At 41.8% G+C, this 25,895-nt stretch overlaps 1 protein-coding gene, 1 long non-coding RNA gene and 7 other non-coding genes across 11 annotated transcripts in view; 8 read left to right on the top strand and 1 right to left on the bottom strand.

Annotated features, from left to right (window-relative positions):
* The window catches only part of hdac8 (histone deacetylase 8), a 36,270-nt gene extending 23,338 nt beyond the window's left edge, over nt 1–12,932 (bottom strand). For 2 of the 3 annotated variants that reach the window (XM_040046084.1, XM_040046085.1), the window contains exons 1-9: nt 12,298–12,929; nt 12,148–12,200; nt 11,002–11,132; nt 9,585–9,726; nt 8,775–8,887; nt 8,569–8,646; nt 8,370–8,478; nt 5,857–6,029; nt 1,592–1,686 (exon numbers count right to left, since the gene is read on the bottom strand). In XM_040046084.1, the coding sequence (XP_039902018.1) occupies nt 1,592–1,686; nt 5,857–6,029; nt 8,370–8,478; nt 8,569–8,646; nt 8,775–8,887; nt 9,585–9,726; nt 11,002–11,132; nt 12,148–12,200; nt 12,298–12,414 (1,011 nt within the window). In that variant the 5' untranslated portion in view covers nt 12,415–12,929. Of the gene's footprint in view, nt 1–1,591; nt 1,687–5,845; nt 6,030–8,369; nt 8,479–8,568; nt 8,647–8,774; nt 8,888–9,584; nt 9,727–11,001; nt 11,133–12,147; nt 12,201–12,297 lie in introns of all 3 variants that reach the window. The other variant, XR_005697922.1, reaches the window with a different exon arrangement.
* Nucleotides 12,933–17,081: 4,149 nt separating this feature from the next.
* Nucleotides 17,082–25,895, top strand: part of LOC120742667 — a 29,112-nt gene continuing 20,298 nt past the window's right edge. Inside the window, exon 1 of the long non-coding RNA XR_005697923.1 lies at nt 17,082–17,229. This is a non-coding gene — a long non-coding RNA (uncharacterized LOC120742667). The remainder of the gene's footprint in view (nt 17,230–25,895) is intronic.
* On the top strand, nt 18,041–18,122 carry trnal-uag. Its single transcript has one exon. It is a non-coding gene; the product is annotated as a tRNA-Leu (tRNA).
* trnal-aag lies at nt 20,478–20,559 on the top strand. The gene has a single exon. It is a non-coding gene; the product is annotated as a tRNA-Leu (tRNA).
* Nucleotides 20,955–21,026, top strand: trnae-uuc. Its single transcript has one exon. It is a non-coding gene; the product is annotated as a tRNA-Glu (tRNA).
* On the top strand, nt 21,614–21,695 carry trnal-uag. The gene has a single exon. It is a non-coding gene; the product is annotated as a tRNA-Leu (tRNA).
* Nucleotides 23,558–23,639, top strand: trnal-aag. Its single transcript has one exon. It is a non-coding gene; the product is annotated as a tRNA-Leu (tRNA).
* Nucleotides 24,035–24,106, top strand: trnae-uuc. Its single transcript has one exon. It is a non-coding gene; the product is annotated as a tRNA-Glu (tRNA).
* On the top strand, nt 24,694–24,775 carry trnal-uag. Its single transcript has one exon. It is a non-coding gene; the product is annotated as a tRNA-Leu (tRNA).

The following is a 25,895-nucleotide window of genomic DNA, read 5'->3' as shown; positions in this document are numbered from 1 at the left end:
TAATTATTTCATTTGAAGCTTGTGTGCTGCAAGAACAGAACACCGCGAATCCTCTCGGGCACTGACAATAAACTTTTCCAAATAAATATTTAAAAGCAACAAATATGTTCGGACTGGTTTTAGTGAGATTTCTGCAGATAAAACAAACAGAGTGTTTGAATTTGTAGTTTTTGCATTTTCCTTCGACTTAGAGCCACTTTTGCCAGTTTGCCTGTTTGAGTTTCCTCCACACTGGTGTCCATTTATCATACAATGAAGCACATGAGAAGCGTTATAAAACAGGCCAGTGCATTATCTGACAGTAATGAATGTGTGTATTCATGGGGTTTTGTCTACAGCGGAGCAGGAGGAGTAAGACGCACTCACACAAACGGGCACAAAGGTAGTTTTTGTTCCCCGTGTCACTGGAACTGGAACAGCTCTGCTTGGTCATCGTGGATAAATGCCCCTCTTATCGCACACAGAGTGAGCTTCAAACACACACACACATATGCATTCACATACATACATGCATACACACATATATGTGAAGTTTAGCAGAGGTTGCAGTTTACCTTGAAAATAGGTTGCTTCATAAATCAGAAAAAACCAAGACATAAACACAATAAAATTTTAACTGTTTCAGGTGGAAAACCGTGTGTGTGTGTGTGTGTGTGTGTGTGTGTGTGTGTGTGTGTGTGTGTGTCACCTCATCTTTATCAACTGTGGCAGCTGGCCGCACTGATAGTTGCTTTGTTTTCAGTGAGTGCTCCTTAATGAGGTCAAAGGCCATTTGGGGCCATTGGACGCCCGACGAGGAGAAACAAGAGGTACCTTCTTCTCGACCAGGACGCACATACACGCGTGTGCACGCACACACACACACACACACACACGAACACACACACTGAGGCGCTCACAGCTATTCATTACATCTGACCAAGACAAGGTCCAAAAAATCAGCTGCTGGAGAAAGAGGCTCTTTGTGCGTGTGAGAGCATAGGAGCGGGACAGACAGATGGGCGCGCCGATTTCTATTTGGAGAGAGGATGGCTCTGTTTGATTTACCGAAAAGCAACTGGTCACATGTCCCGTGTTTCACAAACAAGTCAACAAATAAAATACACAGTGACATTCTTCTTCTTCCTTCCTCGCTAAATTAAATCAACAGCATATGTGTTCTCGCTATTTTAAGAATCCTCGCTGACGTCCACCCTTTTGAACTAACTGGACAGGTAAAGCTGCGGTTTAAGTCCTTCCAGTCCGACTTCTATAACTCCTCTAATAACGTTCACCCAGACGACGCGTAAAAGATGAGAGTAGTCTGTGTTCATCGCAGCAGACAGAGAGGAATTGTCAACACTGCTACCTGTCCCACTCACCTGTACACAAACCCCTTTATTGAGATCGGGCAGCCATCTTTGATTAGATGAGTGACTCAGCAGACAGAGGACACAAGAGGGTGTGTTTGCGTTTCCATGCATGTGTGTGCGCGTGATGGTACAATGAAGGGGCACATTTGTCCTCATGTGGGAATATGTAAATGTGTGCGACGGTGGCTGTAACAGGGAGGAAAGGGAGGATGTGTGTGAGTGTGTGTGTGTCCGTGTACCTCGTGGTCAGGTATTTCAGAGGAGAGAGTCTTTCCCAGCACTTCTGCTGTCAGGTAGGTCCAACACCGAGCTGTGTTAGCCAGGTTATAACCTCCTGAGTAGAGAGAAGGAACACAGACACATATGAGAAGAAACACATAATCTTTATGGAGTACCTGGAACCCACATGAAGGCAAGTTTGGAGCCCTGAAGACTATTAAATATGAATTTGAAACTTTTAAACATTTACAGCTGCTCAAACCTTGCATTTTTGATGAGTAGCCAATCAGAGTAAAGTTGGTTTACAGTTAGAGGAGCAAAAATTGCTCCTTTTACAAAGACAAAGTAGTCAGGAGGTACATCAAGGCATCAACTGATCAACATCATTTAAGTTTCACGCCACGTGTGACAGACACCTGTAACACAGATGTGTCCGGGCATGCCCAATTCATGCCCGGACATCTGCGTGCTTTGAAGCTGATGTACGTGTGTATGCATGGCTACACTGCTCCATCTTTGTCTTTTAAATGGGAGAAAACAGGAGCAGGACGATATTCCTGACAGCTGGACTGATCCTTAAATCGTAGCATGATGTAACTGCATCTGCAGGAATGCTAGTTTATCTTGCACCCCTACTGTTTTTCCACATTTGTTTTTGTCAGTGAAAAACTGGTGAAGACTGCATAGACAGGTGAAAAATCGTAAACAGAAAGAGAAGGCCTAACATCACATCTGGCCAGGCTGACTGTCACACTGGAGCTCCCCAGGGTTCATTATAGGGTCATTTGCTCTTTTTCTTCTGTGTTTTGCACATATGTAAAATATGCTCTTATTGTGTGCTTTTTTACATTTTTATCTGCTAATATGGAGCTCTGCAACACAAGGTTTTTCACCCTACTCTTTGTAAATTTGTGATGTGACAATGAAGCTGAATCTGAAGTTAAAATAAAGCAGAGCCAGCAAGTGTTTGTCTTGATACAACTTTACCTGTTTAGCAGGAATCTACCACTTATTGCTCATTAATTAAATCTAAACCAATCAGTTTTGTCAGAAATAAAACTTCTGGTCTACACATTTCTCTTCCATCAAACTGATTTTTATGTTTTTCTTGCTTAATCAAGGATCATCAGCTTTAAACTACTGCCCGTCACGTTTGTGACAACACAGTTTGCTCAGGGAAATGATGTTTGTGCCTCAGCATGTGTGTGCTGCTAAACTGTTGTTCAATCCTCCACTTAAACCTTCAAACACTTTCTTAAAGCAGTTTGAATCTCAAACTACAGGGCGGGCCTGACTGGTGGGAAAGAGACCCACTGCAGGATGGGATGACCAGAGGAAAAAAAACATATGGGGTCAAATGAAGTTGAAGAACATGATTCCTGTAGAGAAAACATACAAAGACTTTACTGACCCTACTGTGTTGGCTGGTCTTTCACTGGAATAAAACTTAAATCCTTTGTATTGTTAATAATTTGTCTGTCCAGACTGGACATTTTCCATATAAAATAAAATCACTTCATTACTTTACACAGGATATAGCACAACATCTGTTTATCTGTAAAAAAAACTGTTAGTTTCCTTTGCTATATTGATGTTTGGGGGCTGTGTGTAGATATCACAAGAGTTATTGTTTTTTGAGTGATGTATCATGTAAAGTCGCTGTGAGCTTCACCATTTAGCATCCGAAATCTAATCAGTTCATCCCCAAACGTATTTGTATTTGTGAACGAGTTTGGTTGTGGCCAAAAATGTGTTTTCCTGAGGCCACAGTAAGCTTTTAAAAGAAAAATAAGTTTGCATGCTGCAGAACTCCAATTTCATGACATATGACATTTTGAGCACACCTGCTCCTCGTCACACAACGAAACACAGGGCGACGCCATCTTAAATCACCTGTGATAGGTCACATGACTACGACCAGTGACAATGATATCCAAACAGAACCATGTCTTACATAATTCAAAACATAAATCATCTGTGAGACAACATGTTTCCTTGGCAGGAGTCAGAAAAATCAGTGACTGGAAAGACAAAAAAGGAAATGGACAAAAACAAGTTAATGAGGAAGATCTCCACTAACCCAGCAACAAACAGACGGGAAAATATAACATGATGTCTCAGGCATTACCTAACAGTAAAATATTTGACACAATTAAGAACAGCTATTAAACCTACTGATTCAATTAACCACAATGTGTCACATACAGTACCTACTATATTAAAAGTACCGGCGTCCATCAGTGTTACAGCTCAGCCTCCTAGTAGATGTACCTGTGGTTATAATTTGAGAATCCTAGCTGATTTCCCTCTTGAGTTATCACGAGATATTCACAAGATTTTCAGAAAACCTAACCTCTGACCTCGACCTTGAAGCAAAGGTAATTGGGATTCTAACTTATCTGAGATTTTTAGTGGTTCCACGTATGGGATGAATTTGAAAATTATGCGTCGCTTTGTTCTCAGCCACCTATCTAGTTATTGTAATCACAAACTTGGGTGTCTACGCTGAAGATACCCGATCAGCATTTAACGGCTAAGGGGTAAAAACTGAATATAGAATGTGAAAATGCCCCCAATAAGAGGTCGTACACTGTCATCAGGTTACTGAGCAGGGGCACATCTAGAGGGGTGGCATGTGCCACCCTAAAATGATCTCTTGCCACCCCTAGTGCCAAACTAGTTTTGCATATGACAGCGTTGTTTATTACGATAAGATAGCATTAACACTTTGAAGGTGGAATGAAGGTGAGTGTTATTAACACTCTGTGTGATGACGGGCATGTGATTAAGCTGACATAGCAACAAGCTGCAGCCACGCTGAGTCTCTATTTCAGCTTGTGTTGAAAGTTTGGACTTCAAAGTATATACCAGCTTTTAAATTTTAATGACAGGCCACTAAATGTTTTTATATGTATTTATTTATTATACAGGCTATACAGTACATAAAAAAATCACATGTATTATGTAACTGAAAAGATTCATTATGTGGGCTACAGAAATTAATTAAGCTGCAGACTATTTTTATATGAAATGCATGTATACTTGCATTTGAATCATTTTTACCATACGTAACACATGCATGTGTGTTAAAAAAAAGGCTTTGATTTTGTCCCGCCATTTGATTTCCATGCCAGCCTAAGAAAATTTCTCTACATCTGCCCCTGTTACCAAGTCATGAAGTGTAAGAAAATGCCAGTAACCTTCAACTTCAAAGCAGTGAAAAATTAAGCCAACTCTCACAAGTGCCAAAAAGTGCAGTTCCTCCCATGGCCACTTGAGGTGTAAATAACCATAGATTCCCATGTCAAAATGCTAAATCACAGAGGATAAAAAACATGTCTGGGAGAAAATTTTATATTAAAAAACTAAACTAAACTAACCTATCAAATACCCCGTTTCTAATTATGTGTCCAAACTGCAGTTTCTCTAATGGCCACTTGAGGCCGACTAACCATCTCTGAAGACGCCTATGTTAACTATACATATAAAAGCTGACATAAACATGTTTACAGTGTGCCACAGAACAAATGTATGGAGGGTGTTTTTTTTCTTGTTAAAGTTGCACTGTTTGTGCTGCTGTTTTGAAGTATTTCAATTTCTAATTTTTTATCTGTCAAATAGCATATTTGTGCTCCAGTGGAACTAGTGCATGAAATCTGAGTACTTATTTATTCTTTTATTTAGCATTGATTAGCAGTTATGTTTGTCCATGTGGTTATGAGCAGCTTTTGTGCACAGTCTATTCTTTTGTTGACCTGAACCAGCTCATTCTTGTGGTCAGTTGAATGTGTGTGCAATCAGAGCTCATTTGTACTTTCACATTTATACAGCTTTCTGTAGCTCTTCAGACCAAAAAAAGGAAGCTAACATGACAAAATCCTCTGGAAGAAAAACTATAAAGCCTCCCACATACAGAAGACACAGAGAAAGTTTAAAGATGGAGGGAATGGACTGAGGAGAAAGTATGTAGGGCAGAGCGGGAGGGGAGAGAAAGGAAGAGAGGTGGGATTGTAGTTGAGTAAAATGGATTCATTGTGTTGTATAATTAGTAGCTATCATCTGGCCAAGGGCTGAGGAGTCTGGGACAGGGCAGTGTGTGTAAATGTGCTTAAGTAACGGACTCAGAAATTCAACGCAAACACGCACAAACAGAAGGCGCACTACACCGTTACATCTGGACTACCTCAGCACTCCGAGAAACATGCGCATACAGCCATACGTGGAGATATACCAACACACACACATCAACGTCAGTCAGAATAATAAACACATACGTGAAGCGTACCTCCGCCCAGCAGGAGTGTAGGTAGCTGCCACTGCAGGACATACTGCAGACACTTGCCCACCCCAACAGGGGTCATGTTGAAGGAGCACATAGGGTCACCCGCCATTGTGTCGGCACCCAGCTGCATCACTATCGCCTCCGGGTTGAACTGTGCCCGCACCTCCTGCAGGACGCTGTAAAAGGAAGAAAGAATTCTGTTACTCACAGAGGATGCATATCATTTGATTATCAAGCATCCAAAAAAGAAAACAATTCAGGAAAATGTATAGACTTCTGTGACTAATTGAGCTTATGTGCATAGTCACTACCATAGGGGCCTTTTGAGCCAACAAAAACCTTCCTGGCACTCAGGCAGTGATGGCTAACGTGACTTACCTGTACATTCCGTTCTGAACAATAATAACTTTATAGTAAGTGTAGAACACTAAAACAAAACACTTACACCCAATTTGTTCAGTTGCTTCCACCAATTAGAGGTGCTAAAGCAGTAGCCTGTGATTATACCAATAAAAAGTAATGAAGTATTAGTCTACATGCAGCTTACTCATTATTTCACAGAGCTGGAGCACTACGCTGTCTTTTTTGTGGAGTTTGCACAGTCTCCCCAGCTCTCTCCGGGCACTCCAGCTTTCTTTCACAGTCTAAACCCATGCATTTGTTAGGTTAGGTATCAGTGTTTGTCTCCCTGTGTTAAACCTATGAAAGACCAGCAACCTGTCCAGGATGTACACCACCTTTTGCCCTATGACCCCTGCACCCACACATGACCTTGAACTTGAGAAGTGGAAGTGGATGGATGGGATAAGTTTTCAGTCACTTGCATTAGTTACTTTACAAGAAAAGACTTTAGTTTCACCCATTAGAAGTCGACGCTGTGAAATAGAGAGCAATTTTAATTTCCATCACCATCAGCTCACAGATGCCGGCTGATCCGCAACCACGAAATTACAACAAGGATAAAAAGCAGTTTTCAGGAACAGTTCTCCAGGTTTTGTCAGGTCTTGTTTTGTTAAGGACATGACTTGCACTGTTACTGTTCATCTATTGTATGTACTACATGCTTTTTTAGGTTTCCTCAGTTTGTTTTTGAGGAAACTGCACACAATGCACAGATATGGTAAGATTCTTTAATCTAATAGCTCTCTGGGAATCACTTTGTTATATTTGACATTTTTCATAGGCGAAGGAACAAATGAGTTCGTCCTGTAATCGGAAGGTTGCCGGTTCGAGCCCCGGCTCGCACAGTCTTGGTCGTTGTGTCCTTGGCCAAGACACTTCACCCGTTGCCTACTGGTGGTGGTCAGAGGGCCCGGTGGTGCCAGTGTCCGGCAGCCTCGCCTCTGTCAGTGCACCCCAGGGTGGCTGTGGGACTAAGGGACTAAGTAAAGCGCTATACAAATACAGGCCATTTACCATTTTTTTATGCCTGAATGATGCGTAGTACAGTGTTAAACTGGCTTAACCAACAAAAAACAATCTTCTGAAAATGGACTAGACTGAAAATAACTGAAAAAGCAGCCGATAAAAGAAAAACATTGAAAGACCTTCAGAAAGCCTGACAAGAAATGCTCCTTAGAAGTAAACTATGAAGAAATGAGGGGTGACTCAAGACTTTTGCACAATAACAGTGATGCTGCATTACTAAAGCTAACCCAACAAAGCAGCACATAGTCAAATAAAATGATCTCTCACCATTAAACTGACATAAACATTATAGAATGAATAATTATAACCCAATAACATTGTGTATTCAATTGTTTATAATGACTATTTGTAAGTTTATTTTGATGCTGTAACTTTAGTGTTATTAGACTAATTAAGTGTTTTTATGAGTTGTACTAAAAAAAGCCTAAATTCCTGTTCCGTAACTGTAGCATTACGTGTGTGAGGGCACATGGGCCTGAAAATCACATCCAGTGTTTTCTATGCTAATTTTCTACACTCTGTTTATGTCTGATTTCCACTGAGACCCCTCTGTCTTACTCTTGTGCCACTCCATTAAAAAAACAAAACAAAAAAAAAACCTCTTGGAATGATCCCAGCAGTCACACACAGAGCTGAGATGATTGCTGCTTGGTGCTTGCCAAAAAAACCCAGAAAAAAAAACACCGCCTACACTTTTTTTGCTCTTTTGCTCAAATACAGATTTTAAGGATTTATAAGCAGCTGAGAGGAAACAAACTCTGCTCCTCCTGTTCAAGATCACAGAATCTGCGACATACAGATGATGAGATAGAGAGAACAAACAAGGGGTTTTAACCCTTTATTTCCTTTTAGAGGCGACACATTTGCATTTGCATTGAGTGCTCAGCACAGAGAAACTCCTTCAACTAGAAAATCCCCAGTTTAAGCCTCACAATGGAAGGATTTCCCTGCTAAAGTGTCCCTGATAAAATGCTGAACTTGCACATGCTCCATAGCACTCATCAATGGATGACCCTGACCTCTGATCTGTTGGAGTTATATAGGAGGACAGCGCTACAGTTTCTCTGTGTGTATATGAGTGTGTGTACCTGGTAAAAACCTGGTAGTATCTGTCATCCTTGATGCCGTCCTCCAGCGGGACGTTCACAGCGTACCAGCGGCCTTTACCCAGCCCGGTGTCACACAGGTCACCCGTACCTAAGCAAGCACAAACTTATCCAACACGGTCTCATGATTCAAACTGGCATATTAAAGCATGCCGTGGTTAAGCTCACTGTATTGCCTGACCTGGGAAGAACCCGGGCGAGAACTTGTGCAGTGAAACGGTCATAACTTTGGATGTGAAGCTGAAGGCATCTTCAACACCTGCAGAGACCAAAGGGGAGGAAAGAGCTTTTAAAACCTGGAACCAAAAAAACTGCTGTGAGGATGACAAAATGTAAAAGAAGCTTATTTTAAATTGTGCAAAAGTCAAAACAGTGTTTGGTGTGCACCGTCTCCATGATGCAGGTCAACGTCCACATAGAGGACTCTTTCGTATTTCTCTCTCAGTCTGAGGATTCCCAGCACGGCATCGTTCACGTAACAGAAGCCTGAAGCCTCATCCCTGGACGATAAGAGAGATGAAGATGAAGCGCCACGTTTGAAATGTACTGCTTTGTCAAGAGCACCCTCTTCAGGCTATTTGATGTAACTGATGGAAATTGATGGTTTAACAAATTCTGAGTCTAGCCCTGAAACACCTGATCACAGCTGGATCAGTTAACCCAGAGTGACTGACATAAGCACAACAACGACTGTTCGGTGACCAGTGTGTAATGTCTCTAAAGGTTTATGCAGATATAGTTTATCTAAACAGTGATTCCTACAGTAGATCTTTCAGTGGAGAGGGGAAACTGGCTGCTTGGGGCTCTATTTATGCTCGCCGTTCTCACCCTCATGAGTGACAAATAATCCAGCTGCAAGTCTGCCTTCACGGGCATTTATGTGACTGTCACGGGGGGAGACAACAGTGCGATTACATCACATCGGCACACATTAATGGGCTATTACTGTCTACAGATACGATTAAAAGGACATAGCCAAAAGATTTTGTTCTGAGTGGATAAATAAAGTCACATTATCCACCAAACACTGTCTCTGTTCTTAAACTGACAAGTACTGACTGAACAAGTGCTCGTCTAAAGCTGGTTTAGGTGCAGAAGGAGGGCATGGGTCAGGAAGATGGCCTGCTGGGAGACACTATATGCGCATGTAATGCAGCACACAGGAAGGTTACAGCACACTAAAGTGTGTTAGCCTACTTCTTGGCGTGGTGCCACCCTCCTGCCCAGTTGATGGCCACGTCACACTTTTGGTCCAACAGAGTCTGAGCTGCCGTCAGCGTAGCACCCCCCACTCCTGCTGCATAGTCAAATATGCCCTCGACCACTGGACAGTCATAGCCTGGAGGGAGAAAATACAGCAGGCGAGAGGAAGATGAGGGATTTAAAAAATAAATACTTTTTTTAAAAAAAGAAAGGCAAAACCAATTCGCAGTACGCATGTTAATTTGTCAGGGATCTGACAGCTAGGATAAACTTAAAGCTTTCCTTTTTGATAAAGGTTATAGTTAGGGCTGGATCAGGTGACCCTGAATCCTCTCTTAGTTACCCTGCAATAGGCCAAGGCTGCTGGGGTATTCCCACAATGCACTGTGTTTCTTCTTTACTCACTATGTGTTTATACACCACTCTGTATTTAATCATTAGTTATTATCTACCAGTGGCTCTCTTCCACAGTGTGTCTTTTTCCCCCCCATCTTCCTCCCCTCACCGTACAGCTGGTTGGGGGAGGTGTCTGCTCCTGTCAAAAGTCACATGCAGATGGTTATCAACTCGATAAGTTAATCGAGGGCTTATCAGTCTCATATGACCATCTTTTCCAGGAATCGTAACACTATTTTCCAAGGAACTGATTGGTCACTTTGCGGTGTCTTAACTGGATGTGGTTAGGTCTGCAGCACATGTTACCCTAGTGATGCATGCCAGTAAGAGGTGACACTGAAACGCCACTAATAAACACCGAGTTACTTCAACAGGCACCTAATATAATGCTTCGCGGTACATGCATGCATGCAGTGGATTTTACGATGACACAAAAAAAGCACAAAAACTTTGTCTGATATTTGCGCCTTAAAACCGCACTGAAATCTGAAGGGTAACTCAAGTCCTTGAATGAGAACTTTACTGAGTTAAAAAAGAGAGGGTGAGAGAAAGATAAAGGATAAGGGAATGTCATGGAACAAAAACAAGCAGAGTGAACTTGAAGCTTAGTCTAAAGTTAGAAATGTAAACTTCGGAAAAGGATGGACTAACATACAACCCATCCAAGAACAACAAACAACAGTGGGATCCTAGGAGTGGGACAAGATCAACAAACATACCCTTAGATTGTTATTTGAGGAGAACATTTATGATCGCTGTCAGTGTTATTAAGTGCAGTGTTACATTGCCATCTACTGGTGAAATCATTTTAACCCCTTTATTTCCATTTTTGTACTACAGCTGCTTTGATATTGCAGGTAATGATCAATTAACCCCTTCATCACTTTAGTCATACAGGAGAAAAGGCAGCTGTGCTTTAAACCAGAAACCCAATGACACCATACTGCACTGAAAGTGTGTGCGTTTAACACATTAAAGATTAAATAATAAAAAGGTAGCAATGTGTTTTGCTCACCCAGGCCGTAGTCAGCCGACTGGGGGTCATCGTTGTCTCCGTCCTGGCTGATCTTGTGGAGATGCTCCAGGTAGGAATCAGTGTGGAATTTGGCCATTTCTTCTATAGTGGCCACGTGGGGTTTGACAATGCTGGAGAGAGTAGAGAGAAAGAGTGATTTAACAGCAGAGACACTGCAGTGACAAACAGACATAAGAAATTGAGTTAAAAATAACAGTTATCAAGGTAAAAAGAGAAACTTTATATAATTATCCGAGTGTTTACTTGAAAAAGTGGAATTTGGGGGATTTTTCAGCTTTATTTGATAGACACAGTGGACAGGAAAGCAGGAGCAGACAGAGAAGGGGTAAAACAGGCAGAACCACGGGTTGGACTCGAACTCAGACTAGCCACTCTTAGCTGTACGGCATGTGGTCGCCCACTTAATGCACTGAGCTAAACCAGTAACATCATTTGTAAATGACTATAAATGAAAGAACACAAGTTTTATTTGTACTTAAGACATACATTGTTTCTAGGGCTGTCCACCATAGTAGACGTGACACAACCAGTGGTTACTACGGAGGTTGTTGGCTCTCGCTGGGTGAAAGAAGATGCTGCACCAGAAACCTCCTAGTGATTTATTTTGTTGCTAGCAGACTGTCACTATCTCTGCCACCTACCAGCCGAGCAATAGTAAAACTTTTGTCTCAGGAGGTTTTTGTTATCATCCCTTTCTCACAGTGAGCAAGTCAGGAATTTTGGCATCATTTTGGACAGTGTTCCCAGTTTTGACCAACATCTTAATAATTCCCTGAATCCTGCTTTAGTTATGCTGCAATAGGCCAAGGGTGATTGGGGCTTCTCCTGACAGACTAAATGTTTCTTCTTTACTCACCTGTTTTCACTCTCAGTGTGTTTATACAGCACTCTGCTGCTTTAATCATTAGTTATAAATCGCTGATCCTCTCCCACTACTCCTGTGCAACAATGCAAATGTTTATATAGATCCGATACAAATACTAGCTTTGGTAGCGATACTATTGATATTTGGATTGATCCACCCACCTTCATCTTCCACAGTGTGTCTTTTGTACATCCTCTCCTGCTCACTGACAAAAACAATACCAACTGTGTTCTCTCTCGGTGCAAACACCAGCAGCTCACCTCATGTGTTGAAGCAGTCCATAGGCTTCTATCAGTGAGTGGACCATACTCGCCTGGTAACAGAGGTAAAGACAAGGATATCGTTTTCCAGATTAGGAAAAGGCTGCTACCTAACTAGCTCTGTAACACCTCTCATTCAGTTCAACTCACCCGGTTTGGCACTTTGGATAAAGTGTCGCAGGTCTGGATGTACTCCGGACCGTAAACATACGCGACTCTTCGTTTACTGCAGCTATCGTCATCATCGCTGTCACCCCTGAAACTCATTTAGGTTGGCTGAAATCCAAATGTTTAGATGGAGCTGAAATATAAGACAAATTCTGAACACAGAGAGCGGCTTCTACTGCCCGAGTCTGGCGCCACACTGTCAACATTCCGTGTTACCCACCCGGTAAAGCTGGCTTCAACCGTGAGATTAACAGACATACAGGTTTTGAAAATTATAACTTTGTGTTTTATATTATGTCTTAATGCTATTTTATCTCCATGAAAAAAAAAGTCAATTCGATAATTCTGTAGCGAGAGTTAGAAGATTTTAAGAACTCGTCTAAAGTTCCGCACGAGGACACTTTGTCTCCATTTCAGCGGACGCACGTGAGGTGCATTCTGGGATTCCTTGTAGTCTTTTCACGGACTCTTCAACCGCTGCATTGATAGCCAACCGATAAACTCGTCGAGACAGACGAGTCTGCTGAATATAATACGTGTTCACCCTAACTTTGTCCTTCCACCAACCCAGACATGTATTTCATCAAACAACCTTCAGTAGGAGAGGGAAAAACAGGGCTGTAAACTGAAATAGAACCTGGTTAAACTCCAATAAACGTGTAGTTAACTAAAGGGGGCAGTGTTCTCCATTGTGACATCACCCTAAGATATATGCATTGTTTGTTTTATCATAGCTATAAAAGCCTAACCCCTATCCCCCTTACCCCATAACTACCCATAATTTAAAGTTATTAAGTCAAAATTCCAACTTATAGATGTCTTCTAGCGCTGCTGTTTTCAGATTTTCAGAGTGTTTAACTGGACACATTTTGAAGTTTGGTGAGTCTGTATAATTGTTAAGTTTGAAAAGCAGGGAGTAGCTGAGTAGAAATTCCATGTTGCTGCTTTAGCTCCTTGTCCGTCTTCTTCAGCTCAGAGACCTCCTACTCCAGCTTCTTCTGAAGCATTATAACTCGACACCTTTCATTTTTCTGCTGGGATTTGATTTGCAGAGTTTCTCTTGATCCATTTTGTAGCCTGGGTGTCAATTTTTGTCTGCAAAATGCATGCCAAACATTATCACTGTGAGAGGAGAAGGTGATATGTACTGGGTTACACTGTGTTTAAGGAAATCATGGGATTTCAGAAGGTCACCTCCTCTCAGTTGAGAAATAATGGTAAATGGTAAATGGCCTGTATTTGTATAGCGCTTTACTTGTCCCTAAGGACCCCAAAGCGCTTTACATATCCAGTCATCCATGCACACATTCACACACTGGTGATGGCAAGCTACATTGTAGCCACAGCCACCCTGGGGCGCACTGACAGAGGCGAGGCTGCCAGACACTGGCGCCACTGGGCCCTCTGACCACCACCAGTAGGCAACAGGTGAAGAGTCTTGCCCAAGGACACAACGCCCGAGACTGTCCAAACCGGAGCTCGAACCGGGCTTGGAAAAATGTTTCCATGAGTGAGAGTCATCCAATGGAAGTATTTCGTTATAAATTTCATTGGATGCTATGGTGGTATGCTGTTTTGCACGTGTTTATTGTGTTTATTTTAGCAAGTTTTACTTCCCACCTTGAGACTTTGAGACCACGAGTCTTTGTTTCATTCTTTCTATTATTTATTTTGAGTTTATTTTAATAAGTTGTATTAAACAGCTTGACCTACTCCTATTTGAGTGATATTGTCTATAACCAATGAGGACTAAACATTCCTTAGGTTAGACAGATTACATGCATGGGAGAGGGAAAAATGGGCTGTATACAGAATAAAAGAGCATGGGGGCATTGTGAAAAAATGATGTGATATCCTCCCTAAAAGTTATTCTGTTCATCTAGACGTAGCATTTTCAGTACGAGAAACATTTCGTCAATCATCCATGTGATTTTTTCAGTCTCACCTGACTGCAGGTTTCCCCAACTTTATAAACAGTACCTTTGCACAATGACTGAAACTAGCACCACTGGTGAACAATGGCCTGTGAGGTCAGTTTCTTGTTAATATTCAAATTGTCATGACCATTGATCAACAACCACAGATCAAAGACTTTTAATCAGTGACCACTGATCATCGATCGGTGACCACTGACCAACTCCCCGGATCTCGTCTCGCAATTTATGTTCTCCCTGCCATTCCTGTTCTGACTAATTTTTTCCCCCTCCTTCTTTACAGACAATCCCTATTTGCTTGTTAAATATGTTATGACTGCCCTGATCCTGGCTCTACATACCTCTTTCCTTTTGTTGAAAAATAAACACACTTACTTATGATCTGTTGTGTAACTTTGCTTTCTGGGTCCTGCCAAAATCCGTGGTCTTTTGGAGCTTTTTCTACAGCAGCAGTCACCAAATTCATGAAGTGAACACACAATAAATATAGTACTCTATGTATTATGCATAATTAGTCAGCTTTATTATTTCGATTTCTTTACATAGTTAGCAAAGTGTTTGTGTTTTTGTATTTGTTTATATATACAGTATTTATTCAGTAAGTGATTAAGTAGATGACAGGAAAAGACATTAATCATATGAGTAACCAACTGAGTTCAGGAAGTTGCTATCACGTCGCCACTGCCCTGTTCCCCAGAGCAGAATAGGACAGTCACTTAAAATTCTAAATTCGCACAACTATTAGGTCATTACACTCTGACAGGGGTCATTTACATTAAAAACAGGGGAAAATCAAAATCGACAGAGCCCATCGGTCCATTGGATTATCAAGACCTAATCACCCTCGTGCAATGATTATTAAGGTGCATAATCCGGTAGACAAGATTAGGATCCTCACTGCAGCTAAAGATAATGGCCCCCTGACTTATGATGGACAGATCATTCATATTCGACAAGATTTGGCAACAGGAGTAAGAGAGATGCGACGTGCGTTTAACGGAGTGTGCCAAAAACTTATCCAGAAAAATATGCGCTTTTATATGCGCTATCCTGCTACACTTAACTTTTCTCACGGAGGGGAAAATTACTCCTTCCGTAAATCTGACAATGCTCTTGCTTTTTTGAACAATTTGAGTTAAATTGAACACCGACAGCAATTGATTGAATATGATTAGTTCTATTATAGTACTTAAATATTAGACATACTCTTAATTTAAGGATACCCAATCCATGTTAAGGTATATTGGAACTAGAAGTTGTGCACTTATTAAGGAATGATTTAACTGTCCCGTCCCTTCTTATTTGTTTTTTTCTTACAAACTTTATAAAGTAAAACATGTTTAACTCAGAAATATAAATGAGGTTGGCTGGTTCTCTCGGTTGCATGCGGGAGTTTGGAGAGGAAGTTTTGTTTCTTTTTCTTTTCCTTTTTGCCTCTCTGTCAGTGACTTTTGCTCGGTTTCACGAGACCAAGTTTTCTTTTTTGATGGATCGTAGGATCGTTTTTTGGGGGGGAGGGAAGGGGGATTTTAGGGGGTTGTCTTTTTCCTTTTTTTTTTTTTTTAATCATTAATATGCGTGGCTATTGTTTCTGTTGTTTATTTATTTATTTATTTTCATGTTTGTGTCTATATAATGTATCTGAAATTACCCGCATTCCCTTTTATGGAAACATCTGTTTGCCTATTTGCAGTAGCGCATTCCGAGAAATGGTTTCCCACACATCATGTTATAATAGAGGGGGGAAAGAAACTATAACAAAAGAGACTGAGCTGATATGACTGACCTTAAAATAATTTCTTTAAATGTTAAAGGGCTGAATAATGTTGTTAAAAGACAAAAACTTCTTTCATTCTTGAAAAAGGAAAAAACACAAATTGCCTTACTTTCAGAAACTCATTTAAATGATTTGGAACACTCAAAACTAAAAAGAAATTGGGTTGGCCAAGTTTTTTACTCATCATATAACACAAAAAGCAGAGGAGTAGCCATCCTTATCCATAGCAATTTGCCTCTAACCACAGAAAAAGTCATAAAAGATAAGGAAGGACGCTACATTCTTATATCTGGTTTCTTATTTAGAGAATCTGTTTTTATAGGATGTGTTTATGGTCCAAATTCAGAAGATGTCTCTTTTTTCCCCAATCTCTTAACCCATGTTTCAGCCATAGCTTCCCCATATTTGGTGTTGGGAGGTGATTTTAATTGTGTTCCTGATCCTAGGGTTGATAAATCTCCACCAGGGAGTGAATTGTCACCAAGAAGCATTAGATTGAGCCTTTCTTTTTAATGAAACTCACCAGCTCATTGATGATTGTCTCAATGTCCTTCTCAGCGCTATCAGAAGATTGCAGAATGTCCTCGATTTCCTTCCCAAGCACGTTCACTTCTCCTTCTTTGGTCTGAATTCTCCGGTGAACAATTTGCAAAATCACCTCAAATTCTTTTTGCATTTCAATTGTGTTGTGGCGTTTATGTTCATTCACACAGCAGAGATAGCAGATACATTTTTGATCAGTACGGCAGAACATCTTCATCATCTCATTATGAGTTGAACAGATGTTCCCTTTCAGCCTGTTCAATGGTTTGACCAGCTTGTGTTTGTCAAAGGCAGAGGAGTCATAGTGAGGCTGGAGGTGTTGCTCACAGTAAGAAACCAAACATACCAGACAGGACTTCACTGCTTTCAGCTTCTCTTCAGTGCAGACATCACAGGAAACATCTTCAGGTCCAGCATAGCAGAGATCAGCTGAAACAGGTTGGATTCCAGGTATATTAGAGTCCTCTACTAACTCTGCTAACATGCTGTTTTTCACAAGAGCAGGCCTCGGAATGAAGATTTTTCTGCACTGAGGACAGCTGTAGATTCCTTTTGGATCCTCATTATTTCAGTGGACTTTAATACAGCTCATACAGTAGTTGTGTCCACAAGAAATAGTCACTGGATCCTTCAGTAGATCCAGACAGACTGAACAGCAGAGTTTTTCGTGATTCATTGTTTGTCCTTGGAGTGTTTTTGTATGTCAAGGTAATTGAAAAACCGTTTCACTGTGAGAGGAGAAATGGAGTGTATCAGGTTACGCTTTGTTTTGGGAAACCAAGAGGCTTGACAAAGTGACCCCTCCCAGGAGGCTTTTTTCCTCATGTGGGCTTTAGTTGAGTATGGCTGTATTTTCCTATATTGATTTTTGTTTTCTGTTTATGTTGGTCAGATTTATTTGCAGTAATAATGGTACAGACTAAAGAAAAGATGGCCAATTCTGCAATCCTGACTTCTCTTAATTGGCTCACTGAAAATTTATTCTCTTCACATCTTCAATAATCAGACTCCATCTCATCTAAAGACATTACAGTACCATATCATCAATATCTCAGACTACTGGTTCCCAAAATAGATGGATTCAGTAGACTCAAGGTGGCTGTTTATGTGAAAATCAAATGAGCATCTTTGAAACAAGGGTGGGTGCATTAAGGGTACGTCTTTTGCCATCTTACAATGCTGTGATTGCAACCGTTCCTTGACTCTCTGTGAATGGTGATCCTGCCTGTTGATCAGTGCTTATGACAAGTTGCATATCAATAATGATGAAACTGAGCCAAGAGCCCATTGTTAATCAGGGTTGATGAACAGGTTTTAACCAGGACAGGCAGATGTTTTTGTGTCCAAAAAGTATTAAACATGTTTTTCTACAACAGTAAGAGCATCACTGAATGTTCTGAGCTTCTATTTTGTGCTGCACTTTTTCAAGTTTTACTGTCTAGATTTTTGCGATGAGGTCCTCACTTGCAATGGTAGCATGACCGAGCGGTCTAAGGTGCTGGATTTAGGCTCCAGTCTCTTCGGGGGCGTGGGTTCGAATCCCACTGCTGCCATAGTCTTCAGGTTCTTTTCGTGTTTCTTCCATCCCCTACCAATAAATTGTAAGGGCTGCAGTGGAACTCAAATCTGTTACAGAATGTCTGTCAAGTACAATCAAGCAGGAATCTCATCAAGAGCAATTCTTCCAAACCAGGGTGATGTTAGGTGTTGTGCAAGTTTTCCATTCAATAAAGCCTGCAGACAAGCGGTGAGTGGTAGCTAACATTCTTTAATAATAACAAGAACAGAAGCCGAGCTTGGTGAAGGAATGCATCATTGCGGGGCAGACGATGGGCAGAGTCCCTAACTGAGTCTAGCATGGCCTTCAGTTACATACCTCTTACAGGAACTAAAGGCAGTACACAGCTGTTTTCACACCTTTGGTACCCCCACCCCCAAAGAAAGTTTCACACTCCCTTGCTACCTCTTACAGTGGAGAAGGAGACAAAAGACTCCTCCCCCCACTCTGGGTCCTTTGTGTGTGAATGCTTCCCTCAAACATCCTGAGATACCATCTCTTACCAGTATGAGTGTGAGAGACATGCTGAAATCCAGTGGCACCAAGGTATTATACAACCACAAAGGGACCATGAGTATGTTAAGCTATTTTCAGATGTGCGCTGCTATTTAACCCTCCGCACCCCATGACAGCAACGGACAGCCAGGAGTTTTTGTAGGTGAATAACATCAACATTTGACAATAATATTGCTCGGTTATGATAGTGAGGTGAGCTGTTGAGGATATCTGTTGGTAGGTGCTGTTCCTGACAATGTAGCTGCTGTTAGCAGAAACTTCTATAAGCTTTGGAGGTAATGCCACCAGACTTGGTCAATTACCCAGAAAACTCTATTGCAATGTGTGACTATAATAAAACTTGGTGTTGCAATGTGTCATTGAGAATTATTTGGAGGAATTTGGAACATCCTAAAAGGATTCTCAGGAATCTGGAACAGTCTAAGAACGCTCAGGAATCTGGAACATTCTAATAGAACTCTCAAAAATCCTAAAATAGCTCTTGTGAATTCGAAACATTCTAAAAGAATTCTCAGGAATACAGGGTTAACTTTTGATACTTCTTTTTAAATACTCTCATTTCTACCTTTCCCTAGCCCATCGTTGTAAATAGGAATATCTTTGTAATAACTTACTTGGTTACCTTGTGGTACAAATGTAACACAAGTTTGTGTTACATGAGACTACGTTCTAGCCCTAGTTCCATTTCAGTTAATATCTGTTGAATACAATTTACAGATGTTCAAGAAATCAAACTCTCAAGTCCAATCCACTTCAAGTCCAACTTCAATAGAAGAATCAGAGCCTTCCAGACGTACCGGTAATAATCCTTAATGTGACTACAACCTGTGTAACATGCAATCTGTGATCCACTTGTCGAGCCTGGGGATAATCCATGTGATTTAGTGATCATGATTGATTAGTTATGCCTGCCGTTGCCGGAAGGGGAGCTCTGGCCACGATGCCTCATCGCAATGAAGCTGCCGAAAGAGAGCATCGTGTCTGAGCGTCGTCATTGACTTATCCCCTTTATCGGTAATAATTGTGCAATTCTGCTGTTGGACTTTACAAATATGTATGTTGAGTTGTACTGACCGTGTTTCCAAATGTACAAGAGGATACTAGGATACTTAGATGACGTGTTTAACTGTGTGTTAGGATAAGCTATAAGCAGCAAGCTAAGCTAAGCGCTCTGTTGGTGGCTAGCATGAAGCATTATCGTGCCAGACTGTGTGTGTGGAACATACATTGTGTGCTTTTGCATTTGCTCTGGACAAAGAACATGTTTATTTTGTGTGAAGGACAAATGCCTATTACCTCTCTCATGGTCAGTGATTTTGACCTTTCACTAATGATGTTGAAGTACAGATAGGCAACAATAGCTTCGGCTTTTGTAAGGCATCAGTGGAGAAGAAGATTAACAGAAGAGTGAGCAGGATATTGTTTGTTTTTATAATAATGCGATTAATACATGAATAAAAGAAATTCTTTTGCAAAAGTCATTTACAATGTGCAGGTGTTTCATATATTTTTATTCACAGTGTCAACACTGACTGGTTAGTGGCTACTCAAGTGTGCTTCAAGTCCACCGCATTGTAAGGTGTTAGATTGTGTGGTCTAAGGATCTGGGTTAAGACTCCAGGCTCCTCACACATGTGGGTTGAAATCCTATTGCTGCAATAAGAGTTTAACCAGGGCAGGCAGATGCTATTGTATCCAAAAACATTCAGGCAAGTATTAAACATGTTTTTCTAAAACAGCAAGAGCATCACTGAATGTTCTGGGCTTCTATTTTGTGCTGCACTTTTTCAAGTTTTACTATCTAGATTTTTGCGATGAGGTGCTTACTCGCAATGGTAGCATGACCGAGCGGTCTAAGGTGCTGGATTAAGGCTCCAGTCTCTTCGGAGGCGTGGGTTCGAATCCCACTGCTGCCATAGTGTTCTAGCGGCAAAGTTTTGTTTCTTCCATGCCTTACCAATAAATTGTAAGGGCTGCAGTGGAAATCAAATCTGTTATAGAATGTCTGTCAAGTCCAAACATGCAGGAAACCCATCAGGAGCAATTCTTCCAAACCACATTAGGCACGTGCTGTAAAGTCATTTACAACTTGCATGTTTTTCATGTCTTTTTGTTCATGGTCTCATCACTGACTGGTTAGTGGACTTTCCCGCATGCCACTCAAGTGTGCTTCAAGTCCAGTCCACTCCCTTGTAATGTGCTTTTGAGCAGAACCTGCAACTGCTGGAGAATTGATTAAGGTGCTGCTATGTTGGTCTCACCAAGGCTGCAGAGTGACAAGAGTATCCTTGATTTCATGACAGTGGAGCAGTCCCATATGGTCTAGCGGCTAGGATTCCTGGTTTTCACCCAGGCGACCCGGGTTCAACTCCCGGTATGGGAACATGTCTTTAATGTGCCCACAAGCCAATGTGTTCTTTGTGTTAATCCCACGATGGATTAAATGGGGCAAAGTTGTTGGCTGAAGGCAAACATCAGGTAAGGCAACACACCTCTGGCTAAGCACATGGCATAATGGTTCAGATCAGGACTGTACAGTCTTCAGTGATGAGGATGTACACAAGCAGGCCTGCAATTATGAGCGGGGAGTCAAGGTGGCTGTTTATGTGAAAATCAAATGAGCATCTTTGAAACAAGGGTGGGTGCATTAAGGGTACGTCTTTTGCCATCTTACAATGCTGTGATTGCAACCGTTCCTTGACTCTCTGTGAATGGTGATCCGTCCTGTTGATCAGTGCTTATGACAAGTTGCATATCAACAATGATGAAACTGAGCCAAGAGCCCATTGTTAATCAGGGTTGATGAACAGGTTTTAACCAGGACAGGCAGATGTTTTTGTGTCCAAAAAGTATTAAACATGTTTTTCTACAACAGTAAGAGCATCACTGAATGTTCTGAGCTTCTATTTTGTGCTGCACTTTTTCAAGTTTTACTGTCTAGATTTTTGCGATGAGGTCCTCACTCGCAATGGTAGCATGACCGAGCGGTCTAAGGTGCTGGATTTAGGCTCCAGTCTCTTCGGGGGCGTGGGTTCGAATCCCACTGCTGCCATAGTCTTCAGGTTCTTTTCGTGTTTCTTCCATCCCCTACCAATAAATTGTAAGGGCTGCAGTGGAACTCAAATCTGTTACAGAATGTCTGTCAAGTACAATCAAGCAGGAATCTCATCAAGAGCAATTCTTCCAAACCAGGGTGATGTTAGGTGTTGTGCAAGTTTTCCATTCAATAAAGCCTGCAGACAAGCGGTGAGTGGTAGCTAACATTCTTTAATAATAACAAGAACAGAAGCCGAGCTTGGTGAAGGAATGCATCATTGCGGGGCAGACGATGGGCAGAGTCCCTAACTGAGTCTAGCATGGCCTTCAGTTACATACCTCTTACAGGAACTAAAGGCAGTACACAGCTGTTTTCACACCTTTGGTACCCCCACCCCCAAAGAAAGTTTCACACTCCCTTGCTACCTCTTACAGTGGAGAAGGAGACAAAAGACTCCTCCCCCCACTCTGGGTCCTTTGTGTGTGAATGCTTCCCTCAAACATCCTGAGATACCATCTCTTACCAGTATGAGTGTGAGAGACATGCTGAAATCCAGTGGCACCAAGGTATTATACAACCACAAAGGGACCATGAGTATGTTAAGCTATTTTCAGATGTGCGCTGCTATTTAACCCTCCGCACCCCATGACAGCAACGGACAGCCAGGAGTTTTTGTAGGTGAATAACATCAACATTTGACAATAATATTGCTCGGTTATGATAGTGAGGTGAGCTGTTGAGGATATCTGTTGGTAGGTGCTGTTCCTGACAATGTAGCTGCTGTTAGCAGAAACTTCTATAAGCTTTGGAGGTAATGCCACCAGACTTGGTCAATTACCCAGAAAACTCTATTGCAATGTGTGACTATAATAAAACTTGGTGTTGCAATGTGTCATTGAGAATTATTTGGAGGAATTTGGAACATCCTAAAAGGATTCTCAGGAATCTGGAACAGTCTAAGAACGCTCAGGAATCTGGAACATTCTAATAGAACTCTCAAAAATCCTAAAATAGCTCTTGTGAATTCGAAACATTCTAAAAGAATTCTCAGGAATACAGGGTTAACTTTTGATACTTCTTTTTAAATACTCTCATTTCTACCTTTCCCTAGCCCATCGTTGTAAATAGGAATATCTTTGTAATAACTTACTTGGTTACCTTGTGGTACAAATGTAACACAAGTTTGTGTTACATGAGACTACGTTCTAGCCCTAGTTCCATTTCAGTTAATATCTGTTGAATACAATTTACAGATGTTCAAGAAATCAAACTCTCAAGTCCAATCCACTTCAAGTCCAACTTCAATAGAAGAATCAGAGCCTTCCAGAGACGGTCTCACCTCTCTCATGGTCAGTGATTTTGACCTTTCACTAATGATGTTGAAGTACAGATAGGCAACAATAGCTTCGGCTTTTGTAAGGCATCAGTGGAGAAGAAGATTAACAGAAGAGTGAGCAGGATATTGTTTGTTTTTATAATAATGCGATTAATACATGAATAAAAGAAATTCTTTTGCAAAAGTCATTTACAATGTGCAGGTGTTTCATATATTTTTATTCACAGTGTCAACACTGACTGGTTAGTGGCTACTCAAGTGTGCTTCAAGTCCACCGCATTGTAAGGTGTTAGATTGTGTGGTCTAAGGATCTGGGTTAAGACTCCAGGCTCCTCACACATGTGGGTTGAAATCCTATTGCTGCAATAAGAGTTTAACCAGGGCAGGCAGATGCTATTGTATCCAAAAACATTCAGGCAAGTATTAAACATGTTTTTCTAAAACAGCAAGAGCATCACTGAATGTTCTGGGCTTCTATTTTGTGCTGCACTTTTTCAAGTTTTACTATCTAGATTTTTGCGATGAGGTGCTTACTCGCAATGGTAGCATGACCGAGCGGTCTAAGGTGCTGGATTAAGGCTCCAGTCTCTTCGGAGGCGTGGGTTCGAATCCCACTGCTGCCATAGTGTTCTAGCGGCAAAGTTTTGTTTCTTCCATGCCTTACCAATAAATTGTAAGGGCTGCAGTGGAAATCAAATCTGTTATAGAATGTCTGTCAAGTCCAAACATGCAGGAAACCCATCAGGAGCAATTCTTCCAAACCACATTAGGCACGTGCTGTAAAGTCATTTACAACTTGCATGTTTTTCATGTCTTTTTGTTCATGGTCTCATCACTGACTGGTTAGTGGACTTTCCCGCATGCCACTCAAGTGTGCTTCAAGTCCAGTCCACTCCCTTGTAATGTGCTTTTGAGCAGAACCTGCAACTGCTGGAGAATTGATTAAGGTGCTGCTATGTTGGTCTCACCAAGGCTGCAGAGTGACAAGAGTATCCTTGATTTCATGACAGTGGAGCAGTCCCATATGGTCTAGCGGCTAGGATTCCTGGTTTTCACCCAGGCGACCCGGGTTCAACTCCCGGTATGGGAACATGTCTTTAATGTGCCCACAAGCCAATGTGTTCTTTGTGTTAATCCCACGATGGATTAAATGGGGCAAAGTTGTTGGCTGAAGGCAAACATCAGGTAAGGCAACACACCTCTGGCTAAGCACATGGCATAATGGTTCAGATCAGGACTGTACAGTCTTCAGTGATGAGGATGTACACAAGCAGGCCTGCAATTATGAGCGGGGAGTCAAGGTGGCTGTTTATGTGAAAATCAAATGAGCATCTTTGAAACAAGGGTGGGTGCATTAAGGGTACGTCTTTTGCCATCTTACAATGCTGTGATTGCAACCGTTCCTTGACTCTCTGTGAATGGTGATCCGTCCTGTTGATCAGTGCTTATGACAAGTTGCATATCAACAATGATGAAACTGAGCCAAGAGCCCATTGTTAATCAGGGTTGATGAACAGGTTTTAACCAGGACAGGCAGATGTTTTTGTGTCCAAAAAGTATTAAACATGTTTTTCTACAACAGTAAGAGCATCACTGAATGTTCTGAGCTTCTATTTTGTGCTGCACTTTTTCAAGTTTTACTGTCTAGATTTTTGCGATGAGGTCCTCACTCGCAATGGTAGCATGACCGAGCGGTCTAAGGTGCTGGATTTAGGCTCCAGTCTCTTCGGGGGCGTGGGTTCGAATCCCACTGCTGCCATAGTCTTCAGGTTCTTTTCGTGTTTCTTCCATCCCCTACCAATAAATTGTAAGGGCTGCAGTGGAACTCAAATCTGTTACAGAATGTCTGTCAAGTACAATCAAGCAGGAATCTCATCAAGAGCAATTCTTCCAAACCAGGCAAATGAGGTGGCGGGTGTGTGAGCGAGGAACGGAGCGGCGAGAGAGCGAGCGGCCGAAGCGCGGCGTGAAACGTCCACTCTCCACGGCAAATGCTACGGTGTAGGTGAAGCAGCAGGTGGGGGAACACGGCGTCTCCGAGGCCCGCCCAGAGCCAGGCGAGTCCCCTCGAAGACGTGCTCTCTCTCCGTAAAGAGCCGCTGTTTTTCCCTGAGCTCCTCTGCCCAACGGGAAAGCGCTGCCTCCTGCCGCTCGTAGAAGTCCGAGTCCGCTGGGTTCCAATCGTATCTTCGTCCCAGGGGTCGTGTCATTCTGTCAGGCATTGTGTGGAGGCGAGGAAGAAGGAACCCAAACGCAGGACTAGGTGAAGACTGGTGAAGGTTTATTATAAGAAGTGGATGAACAGAACAGAGGTAGGAAATGGCTGGCTGGACGACGGACTGACGGACTGACGGACTGACTGAAAGACTGAATGGCTGGCTGGCTGAACGCAGGCGGAAACGACAACATAACATCAATGACACGACAAGGGCTGAAGGGAAGAGAGGGCTTAAATACATGACTACAATGACAACGATTGGAGACAGGTGAGTGAACAGCTGAACCTAATGAACTAATGATAAATGGGAAGAGGACTGAACATAATGGACACAGACCAAGGCTAACACAATAAAACAGGAAGTGGAACAGGCAGTGAACGTGAACTGAAAATACTGGGTCAACGACCCAGAAACCCTGACACAGACAAGAAAAAACTGTCACTGCTTCATACAAGTGTGTCATACATTTTTTGTTCCATAACCCCATCAACTTTTTTTCTATATATTTCAATTATGCATGTGAAGTGGCTCAGGTCTGTTCCTGGCCTTGTTTTCAGTGTAACATACATTTATAAATAAGATCCCAAGCATGGGAACATCTCAGGATCCCCCAAGAAGATGTGGAGCATATAATTTGGCTTGAGGACTTCTGGAGTTGCT

The sequence above is a fragment of the Simochromis diagramma genome, unplaced genomic scaffold, assembly GCF_900408965.1.
Source record: "Simochromis diagramma unplaced genomic scaffold, fSimDia1.1 OVJJ01000338.1, whole genome shotgun sequence".
Classification (NCBI taxonomy): Eukaryota; Metazoa; Chordata; class Actinopteri; order Cichliformes; family Cichlidae; genus Simochromis; species Simochromis diagramma.
The sequence above is the reverse complement of the archived record's forward strand: the minus strand, read 5'-3'. Positions and strand labels throughout refer to the sequence as shown.